This window comes from Nothobranchius furzeri, chromosome 2 (assembly GCF_043380555.1).
Source record: "Nothobranchius furzeri strain GRZ-AD chromosome 2, NfurGRZ-RIMD1, whole genome shotgun sequence".
Lineage (NCBI taxonomy): Eukaryota > Metazoa > Chordata > Actinopteri > Cyprinodontiformes > Nothobranchiidae > Nothobranchius > Nothobranchius furzeri.
The window spans coordinates 60100282-60128279 of NC_091742.1; the positions used below are offsets into that span (position 1 = coordinate 60100282).

Here is a 27998-nt window from a genome sequence, read left to right on the forward strand (position 1 = left end):
ACAGGACGCTCACACTGCCACACAGGAGTGAACATACTATTTTTGTGAAATGTAGTGTTGTCATGTGCATCATGTGACATTATGTTTCCCAATCTTTTATTAGCACAGCATGCAAGTAATTGTTTCAATGCTTCAGCTAAATATAGTTATTTTGTCAGTTCTTTAAAGGGAAACATTGCCGTTTTGGCTTGCTTTTAGCACCCCCCCCCCCCCCCCGTGTCAGTTTTAATTCACTGTCATAAAAACAAAACTGAAACCCTCCTTGCTGAGCGTTCGTGTTTTTATCACCTCAATCCAACTGCTGCCATGTCTACTCAACCTTCATTAGTTTCTACAGGAGCGGATCTTCACTAAATCAAACTAATCAAGTGTTGGTGATCTAAAACATGCAAGACTCATGTCTCTGAGCTCTCACAAAAATTCCTAATGTTGACTCTCGTTTGATTTCTGTTGTGGTCGGACGATTGTTTTATTTTTTTTATCTTCATCAGATAAATGTTCTGTTTCTTCTGAGGCTCCACCGTGATAAACACGTTACAATAAATGCTAACCCGGTATAGCTCTTCTGTTCTGAGGTGTAAACATGGATTTCTGTATAGCGTGATCTTGTAAGACGTCAGGGGACTGGTCCGGAGACTGAAGTTGCAAGTGTGGTATGAGTGACATTTCATTACCCTTGTAAAGTGTCATTTTACCACATACTGGCTCAAGAAAATGAATTAAAAATATGAGAAAGTTGCTTAGTATGCCTTTAATATGATTCCTACAAAAATAACAGCTTTATAATTAGCTAGCAACAATGTCACGTGCCAAATCTCTGACCAAATCACAGAAAACATCTGGACAAATAAATAGTGAGACAGGTGGTGCAGATGACCCGCTGTCTGCACTTACACCCCCTAATGGTTCAGGCTCTGGTTCCGTCTCCATTTGTAGTGTGATCTTTCTGCGACATGTTCAGGGCGAGCTGGATGGCCCAAACACTGAGAGGCCTCATGTAGGCCAGAGAGCGATAGATGTTCTTCTCACAATAGGCTTCTGGAGTCTGAAAGGCCATGCCAAGACGTTCCCAAACGGTCCTGTAACAACCCTCCGCCGTGCGCATTCCCTCCTCCAGCATACCCTGAAAACACAAGTCACGACATTTCAAACTTACAATCACAATGTCAGCACACGACAATACTTTTTAGCTCATTTTAAAGGGAGCCTTGCTACAGAGGAGCTTTTTAACCACCTCAGTGATCTCAGCACCAGAGATTTGAGAGGCCAACCCAAAGTCCCCAGACTCAGCTTCCTCACTGGAAGACGTGTTGGTGGGATTGAGGAGGTCTTAAAAGTATTCTACCCATCGATCCACAACGTCCTGAGTAGAGGTCAGCAGCACACCGTCTCCACTATAGATAGTGTTGGTAGCGCACTGCTCCCCCCCCCTGAGGGGACCAGAATCTCCTCGAAGCCGTGCGGAAGTCTTGCTCCATGGTCTCACCGAACTCCTCCCATGCCCGGGTTTTTGTCTTGGCGACCACACGAGCCGCTTTCCGCTTGGACTGCCGGTACCCATCAGCTGCCTCTGGAGTCCCACAGGCCAAAAAGACCTGATAGGACTCTTTCTTCAGCTTGACAGCATCCCTAACCTCCGGAGTCCACCAGCGGGTTCGGGGGTTGCCACCACGACAGGCTGTCTCAACAATGGAGGCACGGAACAGGGTCCATTCAGACTCAATGTCCCCCACCTCCCCCGGAACATTTTGGAAGTTCTGTCAGAGGTGAGAATTGAAGCTCCTTCTGACAGGAGACTCTGCCAGACGTTCCCAGCAGACCCTCGTGATACGTTTGGGCCTGCCTGGTCTGACCGGCATCCTCCCCCACCATCTGATCACCAGGTAGTGGTCAGTTGACAGCTCCGCCTCTCTCTTCACCCGAGTGTCCAAGACATGCGACCGCAGGTCAGATGAAACAACAACAAAGTCGATCATCGTGCTGCGGCCTAAGGTATCCTGGTGCCAAGAGCACATATGGACACCTTTATGTCTGAACATGGTGTTCATTATGGACAATCCATGACTGGCACAGAAGTCCAATAACAAAACACCACTCTAATTCAGATCAGGGGGGCCATTCCTCCAACCACACCTCTCCAGGTCTCTCTGTCGTTGCCCACGTGAGCGTTAAAGTCCCCCAACAGAACGAGGGAGTCACCGAAAGGAGCGCTCTCCAGCACCCCCTCCAAGGTCGCCAAAAAGGGTGGGTAGTCTGAACTGTAGTTTGGTGCATAATCACAGACCATAGTCAGAACCCGTCCGCCCACACGTAGGTGGAGGGAGGCTACCCTCTCATTCACTCGGGTAAACCCCAATGTACAGGCACTAAGATGGGGGGCAACTAGTATGCCCACCCCTGCTCGGCGCCTCTCAGTGGGAGCAACTCCAGAGTGGTAGAAAGTCCAACCCCTCTCAAGGAAACTGGTTCTGGAGCCAGAGCCATGCGTTGAGGTGAGTCCAACTATATCTAGTTGGAACCTCTCAACCTCACACACCAACTCAGGCCCCTTCCCCACCAGAGAGGTGACATTCCATGTGCCAAGAGCCAGCTTCTGTAGCCGAGGTCCCTGCCCTCGACTACCACCCGTCACACACTGCACCCGACCCCTTTGGCCCTTCCCACGAGTAGTGAGCCCATGGGAAGGGGGAGCCACGTTTCCTCTACGGGCTGTGCCCGGCCGGGCTCCATGGGTGAATGCCCGGCCACCAGGCGCTCGCCAACGTGCCCCACATCCAGGCCTGGCTCCAGAGGGGGGCCCCGATGACCCACGTCCGGGCGAGGGAACACGGTTTCCATTCATATAATTCATCATAAGAGGTCTTCTGGCTGCTCTTTGTCTAATCCCTCACCTAGGACCTGTTTGCCATGGGTGACCCTACCTGAGGCAGAAAGCCTCAGGCAACTTAGCTCCTGGGATCATTGAGACACTCAAACGCCTCCATCACGGTGAGGTGGCAGCCCAGGGAGAGGGCTGATTGGCTTAATGAACTGACCTGTATTGGAATGTTTATTATGTGAAGTGCCTTGAGACGACTCTTGTCATGATTTGGCGCTAGATAAATAAACTTGAATTGAACATGCTAATTATTAAAAACTATTTATGCTTTGCTGTTAAATAATATAAAAAACATATTCAGGTATTTTAGAAAGTATAAACTTTTAGAATTTTTTAATTCACAAATATCATATTCCAAACTAGCTGAAAACTAATGTTTGGATGAAAAATGCCTGATTATGAAAATTTCAGTAGAATAATTGTTATTTTACCTCTACAGATAGTTGCACTTAATCCAGGGATGACCTTTTGCTGCTGGCTGCAGTGCTATTTATGCGTTAAACCAGATGACATCATCTGAACGTTGTCCGAAGGCAACATCATCGGGGAGCGATTCAGCTGCGATAAATATAAGGCTAATGCTAACACACACGTGCCCTCACCTCATGGATCATGGTGGCAGCCAGTCCATACACCACTCCAACCCAGACCTCATCTGATTGGACGCTGGAGCGGTCGGGCGTTCCTTCAGGACGCATGCCGTTGACTGCCCCCATCTGCCCTTGAGCAAAGCTCATAACATTTAAGTTAAAGACGGATTTTAATGCACTCTGGATCTTTTCCTTTGGGAAAACCTGGAAGGGAGAAAAGAAGAAATGGTCTTTAATTTCTGGAGCTCAGATTTAATAAAGAATATTTTGAGTCCAGCTGATCTGGTTTGTTCAGGAAATTTTTTTATTACAGGAAGATCTTTGTTGTTTTTTTAAACTTGCCCGGAATTCTCCTTCTCCCAGCCCTGAGGCACAGAGGAACCAGTGTCCAGCACACTGATCAGACATGACACTGTTAGATAGCTCTCTCCCACTGCTGTCATAGTTGTAGTATTTGCCTAAATATGAGAAAAACAGATAAGGAAGTTATCTTAAGTTCCTGACATGGATAGCACACAATAAGAGCATTCTTTACGGTCCTCATCAACAGTAGATACTTATTAAAGGTCATTTGGCACTAAAACAATGTCGGAGATTACCGTTCCACAGCAATTTGTCAAAAGCAGCGCAGCCTCTGTCCAAGATGTCTTTGTAATGCCCGTGTTCCTGCTCGTTGTCCAGCAGTCTGGCCATTTTACACATCACACACAGGGACGCCAACCACAGCCCACCACAGTATGCACTGTAGCATATTATACCAAGACCATCAGAATCGGTTATACTTCTCAGAAACAGGTTAGTTCTGACCAGACTGATGAGCTAAAGGCTAGTCTGGGTGGACCCAAAGGTGCTCTAACCTAGCATTTATGCTAGCGTGTTTTATAAACATTTACATGGCACTTCCTGTAAAGCCTAAGACAGGGGTGTCAAACTCAAATTCACACTGGGCCGAAATCAAAATCTGGGACGAAGTCGCGGGCCAAACTTAATATTTTTTGAAAAAGTGACAGCAAATTAGCACATTTTCTTCATCAACATATTTGCAATTTTGAACCTTTTAATTTGGACACAAACATATTTCTGCATTAACACTGAATGTGGAATAACCAAATTACACACGAGCAAGTCAGTTACAAATAAAACGCATCAGTGGTATGCATTACTTATGGTATATTCAACATTTTTAAAATCTATTCAGGATTTATGTTTTCTTGTTGTTTATTCATTTTTCTTATGTTTTATTCTCCTTTTTCCCTCCTGTAATAAGTGTCATCGCTGCTGTGACATCTAGCTTTCCCCACTGAGGAACAATAAAGGGATTTTCTATTCTATTCATCTATCTGCAGCCTTTCCACTTCCTGTTTTATTGTAGGTTAAATCTTTTCTCACGGGCCAACAACAAAATAAAAATATCATTTTATCTTAAATGAAAATACAACATCTCACCCGTTAACTTTCATGTTTTGGAGCAGAAAAAGAGCATCAAACCAACATATTTAAAGCTCAGTTTGCTCCACTGGTTTACTGTGATGCTCACCTGTTCCAGCCAGATACCTGCATCATGGGGTTGATCTGAGCTGAGGAGGAGACTCCTGTTGTTTTGTTCATCTTCATCATAACAATGACAACATTAGATGACAACAGGTGCTCACATAGGTTTGTGCTGCTGAACATGTCTGAGCAGCTTGACCACGTTGTTGTGTGTCGGGGAGGAAAAATAAAAACTACAGCAGCCACAGAGTCATGCTGGTTTGAGCGTGTCGCTGCTCGCTGGAGTTATATCAGCTCTGTCTGGAAGTTAGTTGCAAAACTTTCTCTTTCAGTCATGAACACATTACTGAGCAGCTAAAATCTCCGTTTCTGGGCTTCGACATCGGCAAATAGCTGAGTAAACTCGGCGCTGAATGAGAGGAGTGTTTAGTTTGTCTGAGACAGCGGAGCTGCTGACAGTGGCGGTTTTACCATTAGGCATAGGTCGGCGGCCGCCTGGGGCCCCCTTACGTTGGGGGCCCCCTATCCCTGACTGCTGGCACTTCTCTGTTAATGCCACAGTGGCCCATTCCTTTAAAACTCGATGCACAAACAGGAAGTGATTGGTAGTCATTCCACTCCAATCCAGTTGGTGGCAGTAATGCACCAAATTGTTGTTTGCCAAGTTCCATAAGACCACAAATAAGAAGAAGGAGAGGCGGGAGCGTTCGTAACAAACTCGAGGCGGTAGTCAAAACATTAAGCATGAAATGGAGTTATCCTAGTGGCTCCAATAAGAGGAAGCAGCTTGCTTTAAAAAAGCTTTTATCTTCACTTCCAAAAGTGATGTCGTTTTTCTATGTAAACATCAAAAGGAAGCAGAAAGGAAAGACAATGGAAAATGTTTAAAGGGAGGAAAACATTGACCAAAATGGAAAATAGAAGAAAAAAAATAACAAAGGCAAAAGCACAGGAGCACTGACAGGAAGAAGAAAGCAGAGCAAATACTGAAGCACTCAAAGGGAGAGAAAGACAGGAAAAAAGAGGACAACTAATAAAAATGGATAATAACTCATGTCAGAAGAGGGGAGAGTTTCACAAATCCAATTAAAAGATAATAGAAAATTTTGTGCAAGGGGCCCCATGTCTGTGTTCGCCTTGGGTCCCCAAACAGCTAAATAAACCACTGGCTGCAGACACCAGACGCTGGAAAAAACACAAAGGAGGGGGCTCTTCGGCTCCGCGCTAACGCCGCAAAGCATCATGGGAGTTGTAGTCTTTGCGGTAAAATTGGCCAGTGGGTCAGTTTTAATATATTTTTTATATTCATCTCGCGGGCCACATAAAAATACTCCACAGGCCTTGTGTCTGACACGTGTGGCCTAAGACATTCCCTACTGGAACAACACTCTTAGCCAAACTCTTCCTTTGCACAAACTAGCTGTTGCGTGTCAGTCTGCTCAGAACCAATCCTAGTTTCTCCACCTGAAGGTTTTAAAACTTTTACAGAAAAAAAATGACTTGACAAGAGTTAAACTGTCCATTTTCTTTTTAAAAGACTGGTTTTGATGTGCCTCACCTCGGTCCAGTCACCGTCCAGCCGTCATACGTCTGATCTGCGTATCCTGAGTTCTCTATCAGCCCATCGCCATCCTGATCAAACTTCAGCTCTGACTGCATCACAGCCTAACAGATCAGGCAAGCATGCTTTAGATTACCACAACTGATAACTCCCTTCACACGGATGTGGTAAAACCGGTCTCACCTGGCAGATGGGCCACATGTCCTGCAGATACTGCCTGTCATGTGTGAGATGAAAGTCCCTGTAGACCTGCAGGACAAACTTCAGGTTCAGGTCCTTCCAGTCTGCGGTGTCGTGGATGAGGTAGGCGTTCACCCGCTGCCACGGCTCGTCGTCTACGAAGACACATAAAACGTCTTTATGTAGGAAAAGTTTCCTCCCCACATCGAGTTTCCTCCTCCTCCTACCTGGGTCTCCTAAGTCATGAGGCACCACGTTTTTGGTCTTGACAGCAGAGTATCGTCCGTTCATCAGATGGAGCCTCTCTGTCAGGTCCTGCTGAACCACACTGCCAGCTGAGGAGAGAGTCACCTTCTCAGAATCAAACACAATTTCTGCTCCTTTAGACTTGGAGGGTTTTCTGGATCACTGCTGAATATTCCACTCACCGATATCATACTGAACACTCAGGGCTAGCTTGGGCCACAGCATGATGAGAGCAAAGGAGGCGTAGAAGTGCACGTCATACGTGTTGTACATTCTGTATTCTTGACCTGGAAACGAAAACATAAAGGTTTCAGGATTTGGAGTACGTCTTAGAAAAACGGCGTGCCTTTTCCCCAGATCGTTTTTTTTAATCAAAAGAACCAGAGGGGGATCAAAAAGCTTTCGTTTGCAGTTTGACGGACTATTTTCCGACCTTCAAGGTAAGCAAAACGTCCGTATTCCTTGACAACAGCAGGCTGAGCCGGCAAACCCCCGTCCTCGCTGCGCACGCCACCGCTGACATCATCGTCCTCTAATAGCTCTAACCACACGGTTCCCCCGTCAGCCACGAAGTACAGCTCGTTAAACAGAGCAGACTTGTACCAGGAGGGAAGAGAGCTGTGGAAAAGAGCACACAAATGAAAAGAAGAGCAGAAGAACACAGCTTTTAAAGCTGTGAACCAGCGTACCTGTCCTGTGTTATGGGTTCCTGCCACTCCTCCATGCGTCTCTCCCACTGCTTGTAGTGCGTTAGTGCGTAATGACTCAGCGAGGGGGACGCGTCCCCTTTAGTCCCAAAGAAACGAGTGTATCTCCTGCAAACAGAAAAGCCACAAGACGTAGGAATTCATCCAGGTATTGATGATCAAACATGCTCGTTAACTAATCATCAGCAAGCGTGACCATCTCTAAAAACAGCAGGAGTCTACCCTGATGTCACTTCCTCTGAAATCATTTGGTAGCGTGACTCAGACATCCACACGTGTAGCCGGGTATCCCACTAAAAACTAGGGATGCACAATATATCAGCATCAATACCGGTATCGGAAAATGTTCGTCATTTTTTAACTTATCGGTATCGGCTCGATAAATAAAACTGGGCCAATATTAACAACCGATATTGTTTCCATTTGTATATCTGTTTCAGAGGGTGAGGGGGGTGATGTGTGTTTGTTTAGTCATGTGACAGTGAGTGTAATCCTCTCAGAAGCGTAAACGTGTGCGTTGTGTGTACATGATAACGTAAATTCTGCTTCAATAATTTTCATTCTATACAAAATCTGCTGATTTTGGAAGCATTAATGTCAGTATATCGGTATCGGCAAATAACGGTTATCGGCCATGACAGTGATAATAGTATCGGTATTGGCCCAAAATTTCATGTCGGTGCATCACTACACTAAACAGATATTTTCTCCAGTTTGGCCGGTCAGTCACATGAAAGTGAAGATTTACGACACCAAAAACAATTCTTTAAATGACTCCAGCCAGATTTTTGAGCTCTATATTTCCAGCAAACCTAATTCCATTCTCCCGCCCTCGCCTGCCTCTCTGACATCAAATCTTGGTTCACCTCAAATTTTCTTAAACTCAACAGCAATCAAACCAAGATTCTTCTTATTGGTACAAAATCCACCATCTCCAAAACTGGCAGCTTTTCCTTGACCATCGACAGCGCCACAGGCTACCCCTCTCCGCAGGTTAAGAGTCTGGGCGTCATCCTCGACAGTTCCCCGTCTTTCCATGCCCACATCAATAACATAACTCGGTCAGCCTATTTCCATCTTCGATCCATAAATCGTCTTCGCTCCTCCCTGACCCCTCATGCTGCAGCCATTCTCGTCCACAGCCTTAACTTCTCGTCTTGACTACTGCTGTTCACTTCTTTTTGGTCTCCCCATTAAACTCATGAACTGCAACTGGTCCAGAATTCAGCAGCCCGCGTCATCACTGGAACCCCTTCCTTTCTCCACATCACCCCCGTTCTTCAGCAGCTCCACTGGCTTCCACTCAAACTTAGGTCCACCTGCAAGATCCTCCTCCACTTCTTCAAAGCAACACATAATCTTTCTCCTCCCAACTTATCAGACTTCATTAATACTGCTACCCCATCACGTTCATTCAGATCCTCTTCTTCTCTCCACCTTGTTACCCCTTCTGCATGCCTCACTACCATGGGGGAGCAGAGCTTTCAGCCGCTCTGCTCCCCATCTTTGGAACGCACTCCCCCCAGACATCAGAAACATTGACTGCCTCACCCTTTTCAAATCCAGATTCAAGACTCATCTGTTCAAAACTGCTTATGACTTGTTTGATCTGTTTTATTCTGGTATTTTACTGTATTTTATTGCGTGCTATCTTGTAAAGTGACCTTGGGTGTTTTGAAAGGTGCTTTTAAATGGGCAGCAGTAGCTCAGGTGGTAGAGCAGGTTGCCTCATGATCGGAGGGTCATGGGTTTGATTCCAGCTCCCGCCAGGGGTATCCTGCTGTTGTGTCCTTGGGCAAGACACTTCACCCAACTTGCCTGTGTTAGTGGTGGTCAGAGGGGCCGACGGCGCCAAATGGCAGCCTCGCCTCTGTCAGACCTCCCCAGGGCGGCTGTGGCTACAAGTAGCTTACCATCACTAGCAGTGTGTGAATGTGAGTGTGTGGAAAGTGTCTTTGGGTGTCTAGAAAAGCGCTATATAAGTTCAATGCATTATTATTATTATTATTATTATTATTATTATTATTATTATCATTACTGATTTCATAAGTCACTGCCCACGAGCCCTGTGTTTACTCTCTCGTTTTTACAAGCACATTTAAGATGCCGGGGACAACGTTAAGGATGGTTGTTGCCCACCTCTTAGTCATTCCAAATCCAAAAAATATTTTTCGACAAAGACGTCAAAGATTTGGGGAACTGCTGCCACCTACAGGCTTGTTTCACACAGCAATGGATTTTCCTGTGGACCCAAGTATCTTTCTTAAATGGGCCTCGGAGGATATTTGCTTTTACAAAAATCTGGCTATGTATGTTGTAATGAGATCAATAGAGGGTAAATTGGATTAAATAAATTGCTTAAGAGCTATTTATATCTATTCTCATTACTTTATGACCAATAGCTGTAATACTATTATTAGAGAATATCACCTAGCTTGGCCTTAGGATGATCCATTTTAAGGTTCTTCTAATGGTTTTAAGTGTCTTAACGGTCTTGGGCCTTCTTATCTATCAGAATTGTTCTTACCATATGAACCCTCACGGCCTCTGCGCTCCTCTGGCAGGCGTCTCCTGGTCATCCCTAAAGTCAGGACACACACTCACGGCGAGGCGTCCTTCCAGTGTTATGGCCCTCGCCTCTGGAACGAGGTGCCAGAGGACCTCAGGGCCGCAGAGAAGGTTCATGTTTTTAAGTCCAGGCTCAAGACCCATCTTTTTAGGTTAGCTTTTACTGTACCATGTTCAACGCCTTGGGCTTCCTGACAGGGTTGCGGAAGGCGCTTTACAAATAAAGCTTTGATTTGATTTGATTTGATTTATCTAAATATTTTCTACAGTTTTATTTCTCATTTTACATGATTATATTTTATTACTTGCTTTGCATGGTGGTCGACTGTAGCTTCCTGGGTGTTCTATAGGTAGTGTTTAAGTGGAGGTGGGGGTCTATGCTCCCCCTCCACTGAGCACCCTGACTTAGTGTGGAAGACCTGATGCTGCCGGGGCAGACGGCTCCTCTGATGGTGTTTCCTTGCGTTACATTACTTGGCTCATCTGGACTCAGCCAAATATAATTTTTACTTGTGTGTGTGTGTGTGTGAGTCTGTGTGTGTGTGTGAGTCTGTGTGTGTGTGTGAGTCTGTGTGTGTGTGTGTGTGTGTGTGTGTGTGTGTGTGTGTGTGTGTGTGTGTGTGTGTGTGTGTGCTTACATATGTCTGTTAATGTTTTTAACCTGTTATGGGAATCTGGGGTCATTTTGTAAAGCATTTTGAATCGTACTTTGTTTGAAAAGCGCTTTATAAATAAACTTGATTGATTGATTGATTGATTAATTAATTAGAAGGTTCTAGGATTCTTTTAAATATTAAGGGATCGTCACACTTCGCTTATGATTAAAGAACCAGTCAAGTTTGCAAACAAATAAGAATTTATTTTACAAACAATTTTAAACCTTAACAAATGGTTTAAACTATTATTTACTGTGAGTGGATGCGAACTAAGAGATGGGTGTCTGGAACTAGGTGTGAATATAGTATTTCAGAGTCAAAATCTCCGCATCTCAGAGAGAGGTGAGTTCTGGATAATAAAAGAATTTGGTTTGCATCTGAGCTGTAAGCTGTTCTTATCAAACTGCATACAGACGCTATCTCACTGTGTTCTACGCACCCAAGTGGAGGCGCCTTGCGGATCTGAAACGTCAGGGGGTTGGAGACCCCGGGTGCAGAAGTCCGTAGACTAACTGCTAGTACGACCAGGTCGGTCCAGGATCGCTCCAGGTAACACAGGTGGACTGGATGAAACCAGAGCGTCTCAAAACAACTCTGAAGGAGTGTTGCAAAATCAGCTTGGTTCTGCAGGAAAAATCTCTCAGTGTTCTCGGCTTTGCAGGTGCAAAAGCTTAAGGTTTTGACAGTGTGTTAAAATCCTTTGGTGGCTCAGCTAAAGGTGGCCAGTCTTAAAGCTTTGCTCTCCAACCCTCGTTCTGTTGGAGGTTCGAACTTGTCTCCGGGTGGAAGCAGAGCGGCTGGTTTTATAGCCCGCTGTTTATCTATCACCAAAGTTACCAAGAATTCTCAGAACGCACCCTCTGTGATGCAGAGCCGCTGAGTCTGCGAAACAAGGTTAGTTTATGTGTAATGCTTCTTAATTCAGCCTTACTTCTTGTCTGGTGTGAGTGACCTAATCCAGCAAACATACTTAGTATCATTGAACAGATTCGTGAAACATTTCATCATTTATAATTATACATTTAGTGATTATTAATTGTAAGATCTTCTTTTCTTCAAGGATTATTCTGAAATATAAAAATGATCACTTATATTATGACATCTTTTTTTCTTCCAGGAATAAAAGTTTATTTTAGGAGGAACCTTGGGGAAAGGAATGCTACTGTTCATCTTTATTATCTGATGAAGCTTCAGTTCAGCTGACGAAGCCATCTGATTAAAGAGCCTGCGTGCAGACGTTCCATCTCCTGTCAAGGTAAAATACAGCAGAACGTGTGCAGCAAGGGTTATTTGCTCTGGCCGTGCACATGAGCTGTGGGATCTCAAAATCAGTCCATTTGGTGACGTTATAATGTCCACGGCCTTAAGTCTGCAAATCTGCATCTGAATAAACCGCCTGATGTCTAGAACAATGTCCCTTACCGGTAAAACACGGTAAGAGAAATTAAACATGTCCAAAGCAAGAGCTCATCCCAGCTATACTGTCAGCACGGAGGCAGAGGAAGCATGGTTTGGGGACAATGCAGTCACTGAATCTACCATCTAACCTCTGTACAGCCAAGTGTTCTACAGTCACATGTGAGAAATTTATTTGACTGGAACAACCAAAATGGCTGAAAACATTAAAAAAATACCCGTTTCAATTAGGAATTTGTAGCAACTTTGCGCCATAAATAAAACAGCGAGGTAAAATAAAACCTCTTAATAATCAGCGACACCTTGATCAACTCAACTTGCTGCCAGGATGTGATTTTGTGTTTGCGGTACCTGATATGTTCCCTCTCTCTTGACCCAAAGCTTATCTTGGGCATATCCCAGGCCAAGCAGAACTCCAAGCTGTTACTCTTCTGAGCGGGTACCAGGCAGCCCACAGCTAAGGCAGCGGCTACTTTTTCTCCCTTTGGTGTTGGCGGGCTGGATCCTGCAGAAAGAGTGTAACATCAATGTACTACCTCTTTAAATTTGGAGCAAACATGTCTGCACCAACCTGTCGGAGAGTCCAGCCGTCCGTCTGTGATCAGGTCGCTCCACAGACCATTACAGGTTCCCTTTGGACTGAAAGCCGTCTGGTGACTCACCTCCCTGTCAGCCTGGTACATTTACAAGCACAAGTCACTGAAACATACACGCAGCAATTTATTACAAAAGTAAAAAAAGCTGCTAATCAAATCAAACCTGCTCTCGGGCTGCGATACACAGGGTGTAAGGGTTCACTGGAGTGCAGTGATGCATCAGGACTCCAGACACCACCTCCCCATCCTTTTCCAGATGGAAAGGTTCATTCCAATGGCCTCCGCTCTTATCGTCCTTGTTTCCTGATCCGTTGAGCATTGTAAACATGATGGACACGTCTAAATCGTAGTCGTTCTTGTTCTCTATGTCCCACACAAATACTGCCACTGGGAGACTTGAATCCTAAATGACACAGAAGACGGTGGTCATGAATAGAAAAGGAAAGAGGCACAAACGTCTAGAAGACAGAGGTGATGGAAAAACACCTGTTACCTCGTAATCGTGAGGGATGATGGGAGAAATCTGCCTGCAGGTGAGGGTGACGTTCTGTCCAGGCAGGTGATAAACAGTCCAGGCTCGAGGGTACAACGCGTGGTAGAAGGCATACTCCCCACAGTAACCCCAGTTCCAGCCTTGTAACGTGGGGGGGCGCTCCACGGACAGCACCTGCTGGTAAACCGTTTGTCCTCCGCGACGCAAACACACCGTGAACTAGGAAAACACAAGCAGGACGACGTATTACAAGCCTCCTTTTGAAGACTTCCTCTTCATGTTCGAGGAACATTTCCTCACGACGCTTCCTGACGCACGTGGCAATGTGCCGGATGTTGAACAACACCTCCAGTCCAGGCATCTTTTATTCTTTCAGCTGAAGAGAATGGCTATTTCAACAGAGGAGGGCAAGTTTTTCCAGTTACCGAACACTCACGCCCTCTCCACACACACGCCGTCACGGGTGTGAGGTTACCGTTTGGAGCAGATGATGGATGTGAAAGGTAAGTTTAGGAATGAGTCAGGAAGTGTGACTCAGTCTTACTCGGTCAGAAACCACCTACGTGCACCAGAGTTTGCATCAGACTTTTGTGTTGTCCACCGTTTTAACCGACAGGGTCCAGATCTTCTCGGGGTCTTGTGCTTGCCAATGACGTCACACCACAGCAACGCCACTTGGAGAAAAACTACATAGCACCCCATTTTTCACCCGACTGAGCACTATAATCAATATCAGACTCCGCCCCAAAAACATTTAACTAAACTGAGCCAAATTATAAACGCCCCATTGTTCATGAGCTGAGCTCAAAGATCTGAAACATTTTCTGAATACACAAAAGATCCTTTACTCTGAAATATTGTTGACTAATCTGTCTTAACCGGTGTTAGTGAGCACTTCTGCCGATTACTCTAAGGTGTGCCTTAGACTGGCCACAATAAAAGGTCACTTTGATCACACAGCAAAATGCCACAGATGCCACTAATTTTGAGGGAGCGTGCGATTAGCATGCTGAATGCAGGAATGTCTACCACAGCTGTTGCCTGTGAAATTAATGTTCATTAGGCGGTCTCCAAAGTGGTTTCAGAGAATTTGGCACATGATCCAACCGGCCTCACAACCACAGACCACGTGTGACCACAACAGCCCAGGACCTCCACTTCCAGCATGTTCACCTCCAGGATCAGCTGAGACCAGCCACCTGAGCAGCTGCTGCAACAGTCGGTTTGCATAATCAGAGAATTTCTGCACAAACTGTCAGAGACCGTCTCAGGGAAGCTCAACGTGCTCGTCGTCCTCATCGGGGTCTGGGCCTGACTGCTGTTCATCGTCATAACCAACTTGAGTGGGCTAATACTCGCATTCGATGGCTTCTGGCACATTGGAGAGACATTCTGTTCACAGATGGAAGAGAGTGTGTGTTGTGTGGGTGACACAGTGGTTCGAGTGACTGATGGTAGCAGTGGGGTATGGGCAGGCGTATGTTACGGACAAACACAGGTGCATTTTATCGATAGCATTTTGAATGCAGAGGTACCATGACGAGATCCTGAGGCTCATTGTTGTGCCGTTCATCCACGACCATCACCTCATGTTGCAGCATGATAACGCACGGTCCCATATTGCAATTACTACACAATTACAAATACACAATTTCTGTCACCCATTGGGCTCTGGATCGGCGTATAAGACCGGATGTTCCAGTTCCTGCCAATATTCAGGTACATCGCACAGCTGTTGAAGAGGAGTGGACCAACTTTCCACGGCTACAATCAACAACCTGATCAACTCTGGGCCACAGAGATGTGTACAACTGCGTGAGGCAAATGGTGGCCACACCAGATACTGACCAGTTTTCTCAGTTCAGTAAAAATGGGAGCAAAAACAAATATGTTGCGTTTATATTTTTGTTCAGTGCACAACCCCGAGCAGATCTGGTTACCAGAGATCATTATGTACCAATGCAACTTCTATAATTTGTCCGGACCAACCAAAATCTTCTACGTCAACATCGTACCCTAACTACTCTAGTCTCCTTTCATGGAACGTTGACATTGCAGCCCCACAAATAACACAAGTCTGAACATATTCCGCCATCTTGTTGAGTTGCAAAAGGCTAGCTTCTATTAGCTGAGAAGTGCGCGGTCACAAGTCACAAGCCAAGGTGGACGAGACCATGAATTCCAGCTTTTCCTGTCACATAGAGGAGCCTGGCTTTATCTGACCTGATCGTTTCCCTACCATTTCTATGGCTGATGCAGATGTGAAATTCAGATTAATTAATTAATTAATTATTATTATTATTATTTTACTTTTAAGTAACTGACAATGTCCATTTCAGCTTGTAGTAAGTTGATTAAAACCAGGCATATATGTGGGCAACACATCATTGTTTCAGCTGAACTCAACTGAGGGACGTAAATAAATGGGGCATCTTTTTGATATTTACATGAGGTATGCAACATAAAATATTATAGCTTCACTGATGTGTCCTCCATCTTTATTTATGTGAATGTACACTTGCAGGTCGGTGCCCAGTACAATGTCAGTTACCTGGTTAGCTATGACAGTTTTGTAGTGGTACATCCCAGGGTTCAGCTGCCATCTGCAGAACTCCCCCCTCCAGCCTCTCGTAATGGTTCCTCCTCCAATGCCCCCAAGGGGAGCACCTGTAAGACAGACAAAAGAATAAAAGCTCATTAAATAATAATCCCAAACTGCTCAGGCAAGAAGGGCTTATGATCATCCACTAGTTCATGCATTTATTACATCAAGACTGGATTACTGTAATTCATTACTCTCAGGAAGTCCACAGAATGTAGTTAAAAGTCTTCAGCTTGTCCAAAATGCTGCAGCTAGAGTTCTGATGAGAATTAAAAAGAGAGATCATATCTCTCCTGTCTTAGCTTCCCTACACTGGCTACCTGTTAAATTCAGAATAGATTTTAAGATCCTCCTTCTCACATATAAAGCTCTTAATAATCAAGTTCCATCATACATCAGTGATCTGATTGTTCCATATGTTCCTAACCGAGCACGTCGCTCTCAGACTGCAGGTCTACTGGTGGTTCCCAGAATATCTAAAAATTAGATGGGAGGCAGATCTTTTAGTTATCAGGCTCCTCTCTTGTGGAACCAGCTCCCAGTTTTAGTCCGTGAGGCAGACACCTTGTCTGCTTTTAAGACTAGGCTTAAAACGTTTTTATTTGATAGGGCCTATGGTTAAAATCTGATGATAGCCTAAATCTGGACAAGTGGGGGAGTACAGGGAGGTGGAGTGTACAGTCGGTAACGACAGCGCTCCCTTGCCCTGTCTCCAACATGCCTCCATCTAAAATCCTGTGTTTTGACGCAAATTATAATATTCAAATACACATTTTCCCAATAAAGAGCACTGTAAATGGTCACTAATAATATAACCTTTTGTAAAACAGAACTGCACTCACCATATATTTGATGCAATGGCTGGGCGCGAAACATGTCGATGAACGGAGCCTTCTTCTCCACCTGAGTCTTCTTGTACCACCATTTTAGATACCTGGTAGGAATAATCAAGAAGAACCAGAACAGAAACAAAGCAACTGTTAAAGTCTGTTCATACTCAGTTAAAATCAGCGCCAAGAGATTGAGGCTTTACGCCCTCTCAGCCAATATTCGAATATTATGGGCCATTCCCATCTGTACCGGGTCGGCCCGGGCCGGGTAGCGTAGGTTGTTTACATATCTGGGTGGCCTGGAATTTTCCCGGGCCAACCAAGGCTCATTCTCGGCCCTCTTCCCGAGGGGTACTGCTTCAGGCCGACCAGGGCCAACACGCCCACTGCTGACAGCAAATTCACACCTTCCATTAGAGCAAGCCTCTGATTGGTGGGTAGAATCAGCCCATTCACACCTTCCATTAGAGCAAGCCTCTGATTGGTGGGTAGAATCAGCCCACATGGGCTTAAGGCAAGGATGTGTGGAATCAACCGGGCCAGGCTGGGGCCGACTGGGGCTACCCGGCCCGGGCCGACCCGGTACAGGTGGGAATGGGGCTTTAGACTCACACACCGGCAGAGAAAAAGAGGGAATTGTGCAACAGGAACACAGATTTACAAAATGAGGGCAGCGAATGTCTAGTGGCAGATCTACTCTATCTGAGCTCGGCTAACAGAAAAGGCCATGTCAACAACTCCCAGAGAGCAGTTCTGCAATAGAGTCAATAATCTGTTTATGATCCAAACTCTGGTCTGAGTCATGCTGGAGTTCTGAGAGATACAGGGGACGGGGAAGAGGAAAACTGCTGGTTTTAGTTTAGATGCAACACGTTTGGCACAGAAATACAAGATTCAAAGCTCTAAATATATTTGAAGCAACAGTTCAGATCAGAAGTCGATCGATATTGTTTTTCCTATTGCAGATACTGATGCCGATGCGTAGAGGTCATGTTCAGCCACTGGCCGATATGTGCTGCAGATATTTTGGGATGATTTTCATGGCCGATATCTAGACATTGTCTACCTTACTTTCATGCCTTAATGTCACTAATAACAACAGCTGATGCACAAAATGCTTTAGTCTTATTCAGCTTTTCAATTCTGGATTTAACCAACTGTTACGTCTTAATTTTGTGTGCTGCTCAGTGTTGGAATCAGACGTATAACAAAAGAAAAATAATTAACCGACCAAGTATTAAATATCAAAATAGGTACTTAATTAGAAATTTGAGTTGAAAATAATTTTTAGAGCATTTATTAAGCAGATGTTATTCAGAAACGTAAATATAAATTTTTATTCTATTCTGTAGCAGCACTTGGTAGGCCGATATATCAGTCTACCCCTAGTTCAGGTAGTTAGTGGGGGAAGGGTCTAGGTCAAGTTCACGAGGAATAATTAATTAATTAAATAATTTATTTATCTGCTGTATATAACTTTTCTAACAGTCAGTTTAGAGAAATAAATTAGTTTCACCAGAGCTAACAGTTACAGCATTACTAAAATAGATTTCTTTTGACTAGAAAATGGCATTTATGTTTGTGAAAAACCAATTTAATAACCTTTAAACTACCTTCAACGTAAAGTGGTTGTGTTGTTTGGCTTAAGTAGTTTGAATATTAGGGGGTGGTGTCAAAAAGAGAAAATAAATCCTCAAATGAGCTTGTATGAAGGGTCCTGTATTACTTGATGTATGGCCGATAACTTTATTTTCTACTTCTGTTTAACGCCGTCACAGTTGCTAGGCAACATGACATATCTCATCCCTCTTTTCCACCGGACTTTTAAGCGTAATGGCCATAAAACGTACTTCGCAGCAATTAGCTGCCATTACAGTGGACGGTTGCGTCCCAGAAGCATAGGGATGTGTTGCTTACGTTTCAGTTCTATTTTTTAAATGCTACGATTCTGCCAAGGCTGCCCTTTGTCACCGATTCTGTTCATAACTTTTATGGACAGGATTTCTAGGTGCAGCCAAGGTGTTGAGGGCATCTGTTTTGGTCACCTGAGAATCGGGTCTCTGCTTTTTGCGGATGATGTGGTCCTGTTGGCTTCATCAGAACGTGATCTTCGGCTTTCACTGAAGTAGTTTGCAGCCGAGTGTGAAGCAGCTGGGATGAGAATCAGCTCCTCTAAATCTGAGACCATGGTCTTGAGTCAGAAAAGGGTAGAATGCCTTCTCCATATGAGGTCCTGCCCCAAGTGGAGGAGTTCGAGTATCTTGGGGTCTTGTTCACGAGTGAGGGAAAACTGGAACGCGAGACCGATAGGCAGATTGGTGCTGCCTAAGCAGTGATGGGGGAGTTGTACAGGTCTGTTGAGGTGGAGAGAGCTGAGTCAGAAGGCGAAGCTCTCGATTTATCGGTTGATCTACGTTCCTACCTTCACCTATGGTCACGAGCTTTGGGTAGTGACCGAAAGAACGAGATCGTGGATACAAGCAGCCAAAAGGAGTTTTCTCCGCAGAGTGGCTGGGCTCTCCCTTAGAGATAGGGCGAGAAGCTCGGTCATCCGGGAGGGGCTTGGAGTAGATCTGCTGCTCCTCCACATCGAGAGGAGCCAGTTGAGGTGGCTCGGGGATCTGGTCAGGATGCCTCCTGGTGAGGTTCTCCCGAGCACGTCCAACCGGGACGAGACCTAAAGGGAGATCCAGGACACGTTGCAGAGACTATGTCTCTCACCTGGCCAGGGAACGCCTTGGGACTCCCCCTGAGGAGTTGGCCCAAGTGGCTGGGGAGAGGGAAGTCTGGGTCTCTCGATTTAGGCTACTGCCCCCGTGACCCGACTCCGGATAAGTGGAAGAAAATGGATGGATGGATACGATTCCAGAACGCTGCAGTTCAGATCGGGTCAGACAGGATGTCAAACCAAAAAGCTGTGTTACACACCTGGAAACTATCAAAATAAAAGTCATGTGCAGATTTCCAGTTGCTTAACTAGTAAAAGACATACGTCATCTCCTGTGTAACAACAGTGACTCCTGTGTTTCCAGGAGTCAATGTGCTTTTTAACCCAAATACCTCCCTCCCCTGTCCAAACGGAGGTGACGAGCGCTGCTTATCGCGGCTGCATGCACTGATGTGAGGAGAGTCCCCAACCCTACCTCCCCACCTAGTGGACACTTATGTTGTGTAATGTCTGAAGTCTGTTGCATTTCTGTCTGAGGTGTTTTTTGCATGGCAAAGCTGCCCTACCTGTGGAGGGTAACTCTGAAGTGCCTTTTTTTCCTCCACCTGAACCAATCCTCATATAAACCCTCTGATCTATATTAAGGTAGCGCGACTCGGGTTGCGAATGACCACAGTCACCAATTCTTGTCATGTGTCTATGGCTATGCATGTCTGATCTCAGAATTGTGTGTACTGAAACTCTAATTTCCCTCTGGGATTAATAAAGTATTTTTGAATGGAATTGAATTGAATTGAATTAGGGCTGGATAATACACAAAAAAAGCTTATTGATTAAAAAAAATTTATCAGTATCAATAATTATTGATAACTATATGAAAAATGCAGAAAATACATTTCAAGTGAAGCTTTGGCCATTTTATGTAATTATTTATGATAAAACAGGTCGGTTGGATTACCAGACTTGGTTTTTATCGATTCTGCAAATTTTACAAACCACTGTATGTTTATTGTCAGACTTGTAGGACTTAAAATATTGTCACACTGGTAATGTACTGTAACCTTGTTTTGGCACAATTTCTTCCACCTCATGATAAGAAGAGCATGGATGGATAGATTTCTTCCACCTCTTCTTGTTGCAACATCTTGTTTAGGTCGCATTGCTGTCTGTTTTGGTTTGAGAGGAGAGGGCTTGGTGACGAAGCATGCTTGGGTCTGTGATTTTGATTGGTTAGGTGAAAATATTGACTCTAGTATGAAACAATCAGGCTATAATGGAAAAAGGAACATTTTTATTGAAGTTTTTATTGATCCATTAATTTTTCTATTGCACCCTAATCAATAGACAGGAGGTGCAATAGAAAAATAAATGGATCAATAAAAATGTTCCATTTTGCATTATAGCCTGTCGGATTGTGAAGTATCGTTTTGAATCATTGCCCAGCCCTAGCCTACATCATATCAACGTAGGGCTGGGCGATAAACCGAAAATTTATTGTTATCAAAATTTCTGACTTTAACCGATATAATTTTTCCTATGTCAATAAATTTGGTAATAAAAAAAATGAAAAGATGTGTGTGAGCTAGCAATGATAATGTGACTCTACACAATATACATGACAGCCCCATCTAGTGGACAACTTTGTTTTTGCACATAAACGTAATTATCGTTATCAAGGTGAACTCCTCAGTATACGGTGATATTGATTTTAGGCCATATCACCCGGCCCTATATCACAGTGCATAAGAATCACCTCTATGGATTTCTGAAAAATCATACATAATTCCTGAAAGGGAAAAAAAATCTGGATTGCAGCTTTAACGAAGCTCATCAATGCTGATACCTCAGGTTCATCAACAGTTGAAATTTTACAAATCTCAGCTGTGTCTGACAACGGGGCAACAAAACAGACCTCAACATTTCACAAAAAAGGCCCCTCTAGGCAGCTCAGCTCCATTCGGGCAAAGAAGAATGGAATCAATTGAAGCATGTTATTTGAAGCCACAGCAGGCTGCGTTATTGTCCTGACAATGTTGCCCTGCTGAAAATGCAAGCAATGTTCCGGATCTGTGAAGAAAACAGCCCAAACCGCTAATCTGAGTCATACTCAACATTTCTAAAGCTGCCAACTTCTCTTTCTGAACAATGTACCTCTAGTATATATTGAAGGTCTGTTAAACTTTGTAATAATTAACCTGTACTGCCATGGCGACAATAGTCAGCAAAACACACCCAGAGAGAGATAGAAAAGAGGTATAGAGGGAGTGTAGAGTTTGTTTTACTGGACATAATACGGTGAAACAACTCTGTTCTAATGGCTCAAACCTTTCCTGGAAATCTTAATAGTTCTAGGAAAAGTACATCTTGTTTGTTTACATGTTATTTTTGGACTTGGTTCCGATCCAACTACTGCTGTGTCATAATTATAAAAAAAGACCATCTCAAAACTACAAACTCTGCAGTTTGAAACCAAATTGAGTCAGAATTTAGAATTTATAGCCATTAACTGCAGATAAAGCCAAGTTTTGATATTTCAAAGGCAAATGTAATGCTCCTGTTTGTGGGGCTGTTAATGATCACATGTACGTTCTTCACTGCCGGAGCAGTTTTACAGTAATTTCGGAGGACTAAAAGTTAGTATATTTCTAAAGCTCATAGACCTTTGGAAATAGTGATGTGTCGGTCGCTAACGAACCGGCTCTAAGAGCCGGTGCTTTGAAGTGAACGACGGGAGCCGGCTCGTCATTGGGAGTCGTCCCTTCCCCTCCCCCCTCCCCCCTGCCCCGGTGAAAGCCACAGGCGATTGGTCAACATGTGTAACTGCGTGTCCAGACTGTCCACACACAGAGAAGTAGGGGGCGGGGAAGAGGGAGGATCATACTCAGACACACAGCAGAGCACATGTGGGAGGAGGGAGACAAGAGGGAATGAGGAGGAGGAAAAAGGCGAACGAGAGAGAGGAGAGTGCGACGAAGACGGTGAGAAAATGAGCGCCAGAAGTCGGAAAGTGGAGATTTCTTAAAGTGTTCAGTTATTAAATCCATAGAAATGATAAATATTTGATATATTGCTTTTTTTACATTAGTAAATTAATTTACATATAGTTTAGCATTATTTTGGTTATAATTGTACTCTACGCAACAGAAAATCGGAGGAGCCACTTGGGAGCCGAAAGAGCCGGCTGTTTTTGGTGAGCTGAGCCAAAAGAACCGTCTCTCTAAAAAGAGCCAGAATTCCCATCACTATTTGGAAAAAGAATACCAAATGCAGGCAATCAAAAGACTGGCATCACCCAAGTAATGCATTTCAAAGCTTAAAACATACTTGACTGATCTGGCTTTCAATGCAGGTTAACTTGATTAGTTCACTTTTGTGTTATTAGGCCCGAGCAGCGAAAGCGCTGCGAAGGCCTATTGTATTTGCTCTGTTTATTCTTCTTCTGCCAAGTAAATTGGCTTTTTGGAGGCCTTAACATACCCGAAAACTCAGAAATTTTTGCACACATGTCAGGCGTGGTGTGAAATTTTGTATTTTAAAGGTCCCAAATAAATCGCAATAAAACTAACTTCATAGTGCCCCCTAGAATGTGAAAAATACCCCCTTAGTTTATCGTACAGTTATGAAATTTTGTACACTTGTAGTACTCAGCAGTCCGAAAAGAAAAGCCTTTGCAACCATGGTCAACATCAAACAGGAAGTCGGCCATTTTGGGCTGAAATGGTGATTTTTACCCGTTTTGGCCGTTTTTAGGGTCCGCTTCTGATTGATTTACGTGAACATTTTCGCAAGATCGTCTCGAAATTTGTGGGAAATTGCTCAGAAGGGATGGGCGATCAAATAGAAAAAATAAAACTGACTTTTTGTATATGCTGAGGGGGCGTGGCCAAGCCTCAAAGTTCAATTACTCGCCAATTACTTTAGTGGTTTTCGCACACGTTGTTTGGAGAATGATGCCCCGTCGCCCTTTTCACCGATCACCTTCAAATGTCTGCTATATACTCTTAAGACATAGGGGAACAAATTCAACCGTTGGATTTTTCTAAAGTTTAAGCCTCAAACTTTGACCTGTGACCGCGTCACTCTTTTTCACAGCTCCCTATAGGACTCCTTTCACCCAATCACCAGCATCTCTGGCAAATAGCAGTAGACAAGTTGAGGTCACTTGGTCTCCAGTACTGGCAGGTTTCAAAAAAAAGCGAGGCTTTGGGAGCATGGCGAAATTCGCTATCACGCCATGGAAATACATTTGCCTCTCATTTCCTCAGTTATCATATCGCCATGAAATTGCTGGTGAGTGATCCTAGTCTGACCCCCCAATACAAATGAATGGTATAGGTTGGTGGGCGTGGCCTATTTTCTGAAATAGCGCCCCCTAGGACCATTAAAACTCAGCCCCAAGCCATGCTTTGACAGAGGACTATAAAAATTGGTACACTAATGTAGTGTCTCAGGACCTACAAAAAAAGTCTCTTGCTTAATGTTGCTTAGGAAGTCGGCCATTTTGCTAGGAAGTCGGCCATTTTGGTCCAAATACTCGATTTAGTGGTTTTCGCACACGTCATTTGGAGAGTGATGCCTCGTCACCCTTTTCAACGATCATCTTTAAACTTCTGCTATATACTCTTAAGACATAGGGGAAGAAATTTAACCGTCGGATTTTTCAAAAGTTAAAAGGTGTGGTCGTGGCTAAGCTGCAAACATTGACCTTTCGCCATTACATTCATTGACGTAATTACTCCCATGCACATGATCAGATCTATATCAAACTTTGTCTGTGTGATCACAGACCACATGTCAAGACGATGACAATTTGGAGAGCTGAGATCAACTAAGCCCCGCCCCCTGACAACAGGAAGTGTGGGCTCAGAGGAGATGCTGAGTCAGGGTGAGGTGCGGACGAGCAGACCTGGCTGCCGGCCAGGACAGAGCGGCGCGGAGCTGCGAGGACCGAACGACGCTGCTTACAGCTTTAATTTGACTTGTGTTTTTAGCGTATATGCTTTTAGTATTAAATGCATTTGTTTTTACAAATTTCAACCGCAATTTGTTCTTGATTGTGTTGTGTTTTTCCTAGCCTTGTTCAGCACTTTGGCGTTGTCTACATGTCTTTAAATATGCTATATAAATAAACTTGACATTGACCTATAGAAAAAACATATTGAACGCCCTCTATCAAACAGCCTAAAGGTGACTGTGACATATAGATGAGTAAAATTAGGAATTCAAATATGTTGATTGTAGAATAATTTGTAGTGCTTAAGACCGAGATTAGAGCATGCTTTTGGACTGTTTCTGCCCGGACCAGTTTAGATGTGACACACACTAAGCCTGATCACTTTTTGTGAGACAAAGGGCCTCAATGCCATGGAACCTTGCCTTGATGTCTTGGTCACGCTCCGGTTGCCTAGGAAATACGTCATCAAGAACCGCCAAGACGTGTTCCAATGTTCATGTTCTACCGAGGCATCGGTTCTCCGTTTGTTAGCCGTTTAGCTAGCTGAGCAAGAATGCACAGGAGGTGACTTGTAGCCTAGCCTTAGTCAGAAAGTTCCCACAATACACCGCAGTATTTTCAAAAGGATGGCGGATCAGAAGCCGGCAGCTACTTCAGGGGCTAATTTAAAGTTTAAACGTAAGTCAACTAATTGTAGCTATCGGGTTGATTCCATCTTTCAGTTCTTTTTAAAACACAGATTGACGGGTTGATATCTAAAATGTTATCTACGGTTGGTTAGTTGCTTAGTAGTTGCAGCTTCGGTGGCTAGCGGGTAGTAACTCGCTTACATATTTAATTTAACCAATACTTACAATTTAAAAAGTAAAAGGCTTGTTATATATTTATATTGAAACTTATACGTATAAAACATGTTATCTCCCGTGTCACGTGACGTTACGTGACCGGTCACGTGATGCAAGTCTGTTCCATTTAATTGTTTTTTTTTTGACCAAGGAAGGACAGTGTCCTCGTAAGCAAGGCACCTGGCCTCGCAAGACATCTCGCAAGGCCAGGCGCCTTGACATTGAGAAACACCCAAAGTCATGTATGATTTCTTAACTTGATGACTGTCTGTAGCTTGTATCTGCCAAGGTGACTTTACTGTTAGTCAGTGATTACATGTTTCTGCTAATGCCAGCTCTTGCATTAGCATTAGCATAACTAGCGTTTGTAAGCATTAGGTAGCTAATAACGCCTCGTCAGACAGTGATCTCCAGCTCCCCGCTGGAGTGGTTCACAGCTGAGTGTGAAGCAGCTGAATTGAGAATCAGCTCCTCTAAATCCAAGACCATGGTCTTGAGTTGGAAAATGGTAGAACGCCTTCTCCGGGTCAGGGACGAGGTCCTGCCTCAAGTGGAGGAGTTTAAATATCTCAGGGTCCTGCTCACAAGTGACGGAAAGATGGAGCGCAAGATCAATAGGCGGGATGATGCTGTGTCTGTAGTGATGCGGGCGTTGTACCGATCTGTCGTGGTGAAGAGAGCTGAGCCAGAAGGCAAATTTATGGATTTACTGGTTGAGCTACATTTCCTCCCTCACCTATGGTCACGAGCTTTGAGTAGTGACCAAAAGAATGTGATCACGGATACAAGTGGCCAAAATTAGTTTTCTCCGCAGGGTGTCTGAGCTCTCCCTTAGAGATAGGTAAGCTCAGTCATCCAGGAGAGGCTTGGAGAAAATCAGCTGCTCCTCCACATCGAGGTGCCAGTTAAGGTGGCTTGGGCATCACCCTGGTGAGGCTTTCCAGGCACGTCCAACCAGGAGGAGGCCTAAAGGAAGACCCAGGACACTCTGAAGGGACAATGTCTCTCAGCTAGCCTGGAAATGCCTTGGGATTCACCCGGAGGAGTTGAACCAAGTGGCTGGGAAGAGGGAAGACTGGACCTCCCTGATTAGGCTACTGTCCCCACAACCCGAAACCGGATAAGCGGAGGAAAATGAATGGATGGCTGGATAGATAATGCCTTGTCTTTTTCTCATTGCTTTGTGTCAGCATAAGCACAGACTGTTGTTTATAAGAGTAGCATTGTATTGTTTACACAATATGTGGCTGCCCTTAATTAAACATAAATAAATCTGATGCTATGGAGTATTTTTACTGAGTGAACCACGTTAAAGCATAAGTTAATCTCAAACGTCATAGTTTCAGCCACTTCAGCTAGTGATGTTGCAAATCGCAAAAGTTTTCAAAAACAAACTTAAGTCTGAAATGTGCATGCATTGTGATCTCACTTCAAGAAAGAGATTAAAATATGACATCATTGCTAGATGCTAAAATGAGATATGTCTCACCTGATTCCAAGGCCAATGTGGTCCCAGACATTAGAAAGCGACACATCTTTTGCTTGAAAGGGCTTCCTCCTTTCCGTGAACTCATGCGCCAAACAGATTCGCCAACCTTCCCTGGGCACCCTGTATCCCATTTCCTTGGAGACATACCTGCTCATAAGCTCTGCTGAGGATTTCTCTCCCCAATCTGAAGTCATATTTAAACTAGGTTTATAGTGGGAAAAATGGAATTAGAGATCTTTAAGTTGGTGGAAGGGAGCCAAAAATACTTGACAGAAGGCTGCCACCACCTTTGGTAAACACAACTGTGCTTTGACCATGGGGAGAAAACAGAGAGGAGGTAGTTACAGGTGTGCTGAGTGAGCAGTGTGAGGGATCATAAACCGGTTCTCAGTGAGTAATCCTGGTCAAGGTGGAGGCCCTGGTGCCATTTTAAGGTCCTCAAACTAGACCGCTCTGCATCCCTCGAATGGGTCCGGGTGTGACTGTGGAGCTGACAGCACCAAGTAGAGACTAGATTGGATGGCTAAAGGGTTTCGAGCAACAGGAAGTACAGAAGATGCCTCAATCACTTAGCAGGAACATCTGCAATGACATCAGAGAGCGCAACTAAATTGTGAAAAAGATATGACAAAAGTTAAAGGAGGGACAAAATGTTGTTGCAAGCCTTTTCTCTCAGTAACCGGCAAAAAACTGAAAATCAATATTTTTATTACCTCGCTCACACTACATTTAATAACAGCAAAGCATTTCTTTAAAGCTTACGAACAATCGGAGTTGTTTACTAGCAGCCAGCATCAATAAATTGTAGATGGTAGTTTAGAATTAACCTGTGCGACAGCGCAATATACCGCTCAAACACGACCAGTGTAGCCTCTGTTAGCGCTTCGCTCTACACGTAAATTCTTAATGGGTTACTGTAGCGCTAAATTTTACCCTTTTCCTTGACTTTCAGACACACACTTTAATAAACGAGCCTTGTTTGAGAATAAACCATCTCTACAGGAAAGGTGAACCCAATGTTCAGCATACTGGTTATACTTACTTCATTGATTGTTGTAAAAAATCATTTTGTTGTCAGAAGGTACGGCCTGGCAAAATTTACTTCGGAGTGTATAGCCCACAACCGAAAGAGGCGCTACCATTTTGAACCATAAAAGGGGGGATTTGGCTAATTCTGTTTTTTTCCTCCTCCATTTGACAAAATTAGTATAATTTGGCGAATTTGAAA

At 44.2% G+C, this 27998-nt stretch overlaps 1 protein-coding gene across 1 annotated transcript; it reads right to left on the reverse strand.

Annotated features, from left to right (window-relative positions):
• Window positions 1–772: 772 nt before the first annotated feature.
• On the reverse strand, window positions 773–27185 carry gba2 (glucosidase, beta (bile acid) 2). The gene is made up of 17 exons (XM_054747689.2): window positions 26771–27185; window positions 16827–16918; window positions 15934–16049; window positions 13383–13601; window positions 13053–13292; window positions 12865–12967; window positions 12645–12798; window positions 7636–7761; window positions 7380–7564; window positions 7129–7233; window positions 6928–7035; window positions 6704–6855; window positions 6518–6624; window positions 4068–4210; window positions 3811–3926; window positions 3481–3672; window positions 773–1123 (listed from the first exon to the last, which is right to left on the reverse strand). Exons 1-17 carry the CDS (start codon window positions 26962–26964, stop codon window positions 908–910), a joined length of 2568 nt encoding a protein of 855 aa, XP_054603664.2. The 5' UTR covers window positions 26965–27185; the 3' UTR covers window positions 773–907.
• Window positions 27186–27998: the final 813 nt, after the last annotated feature.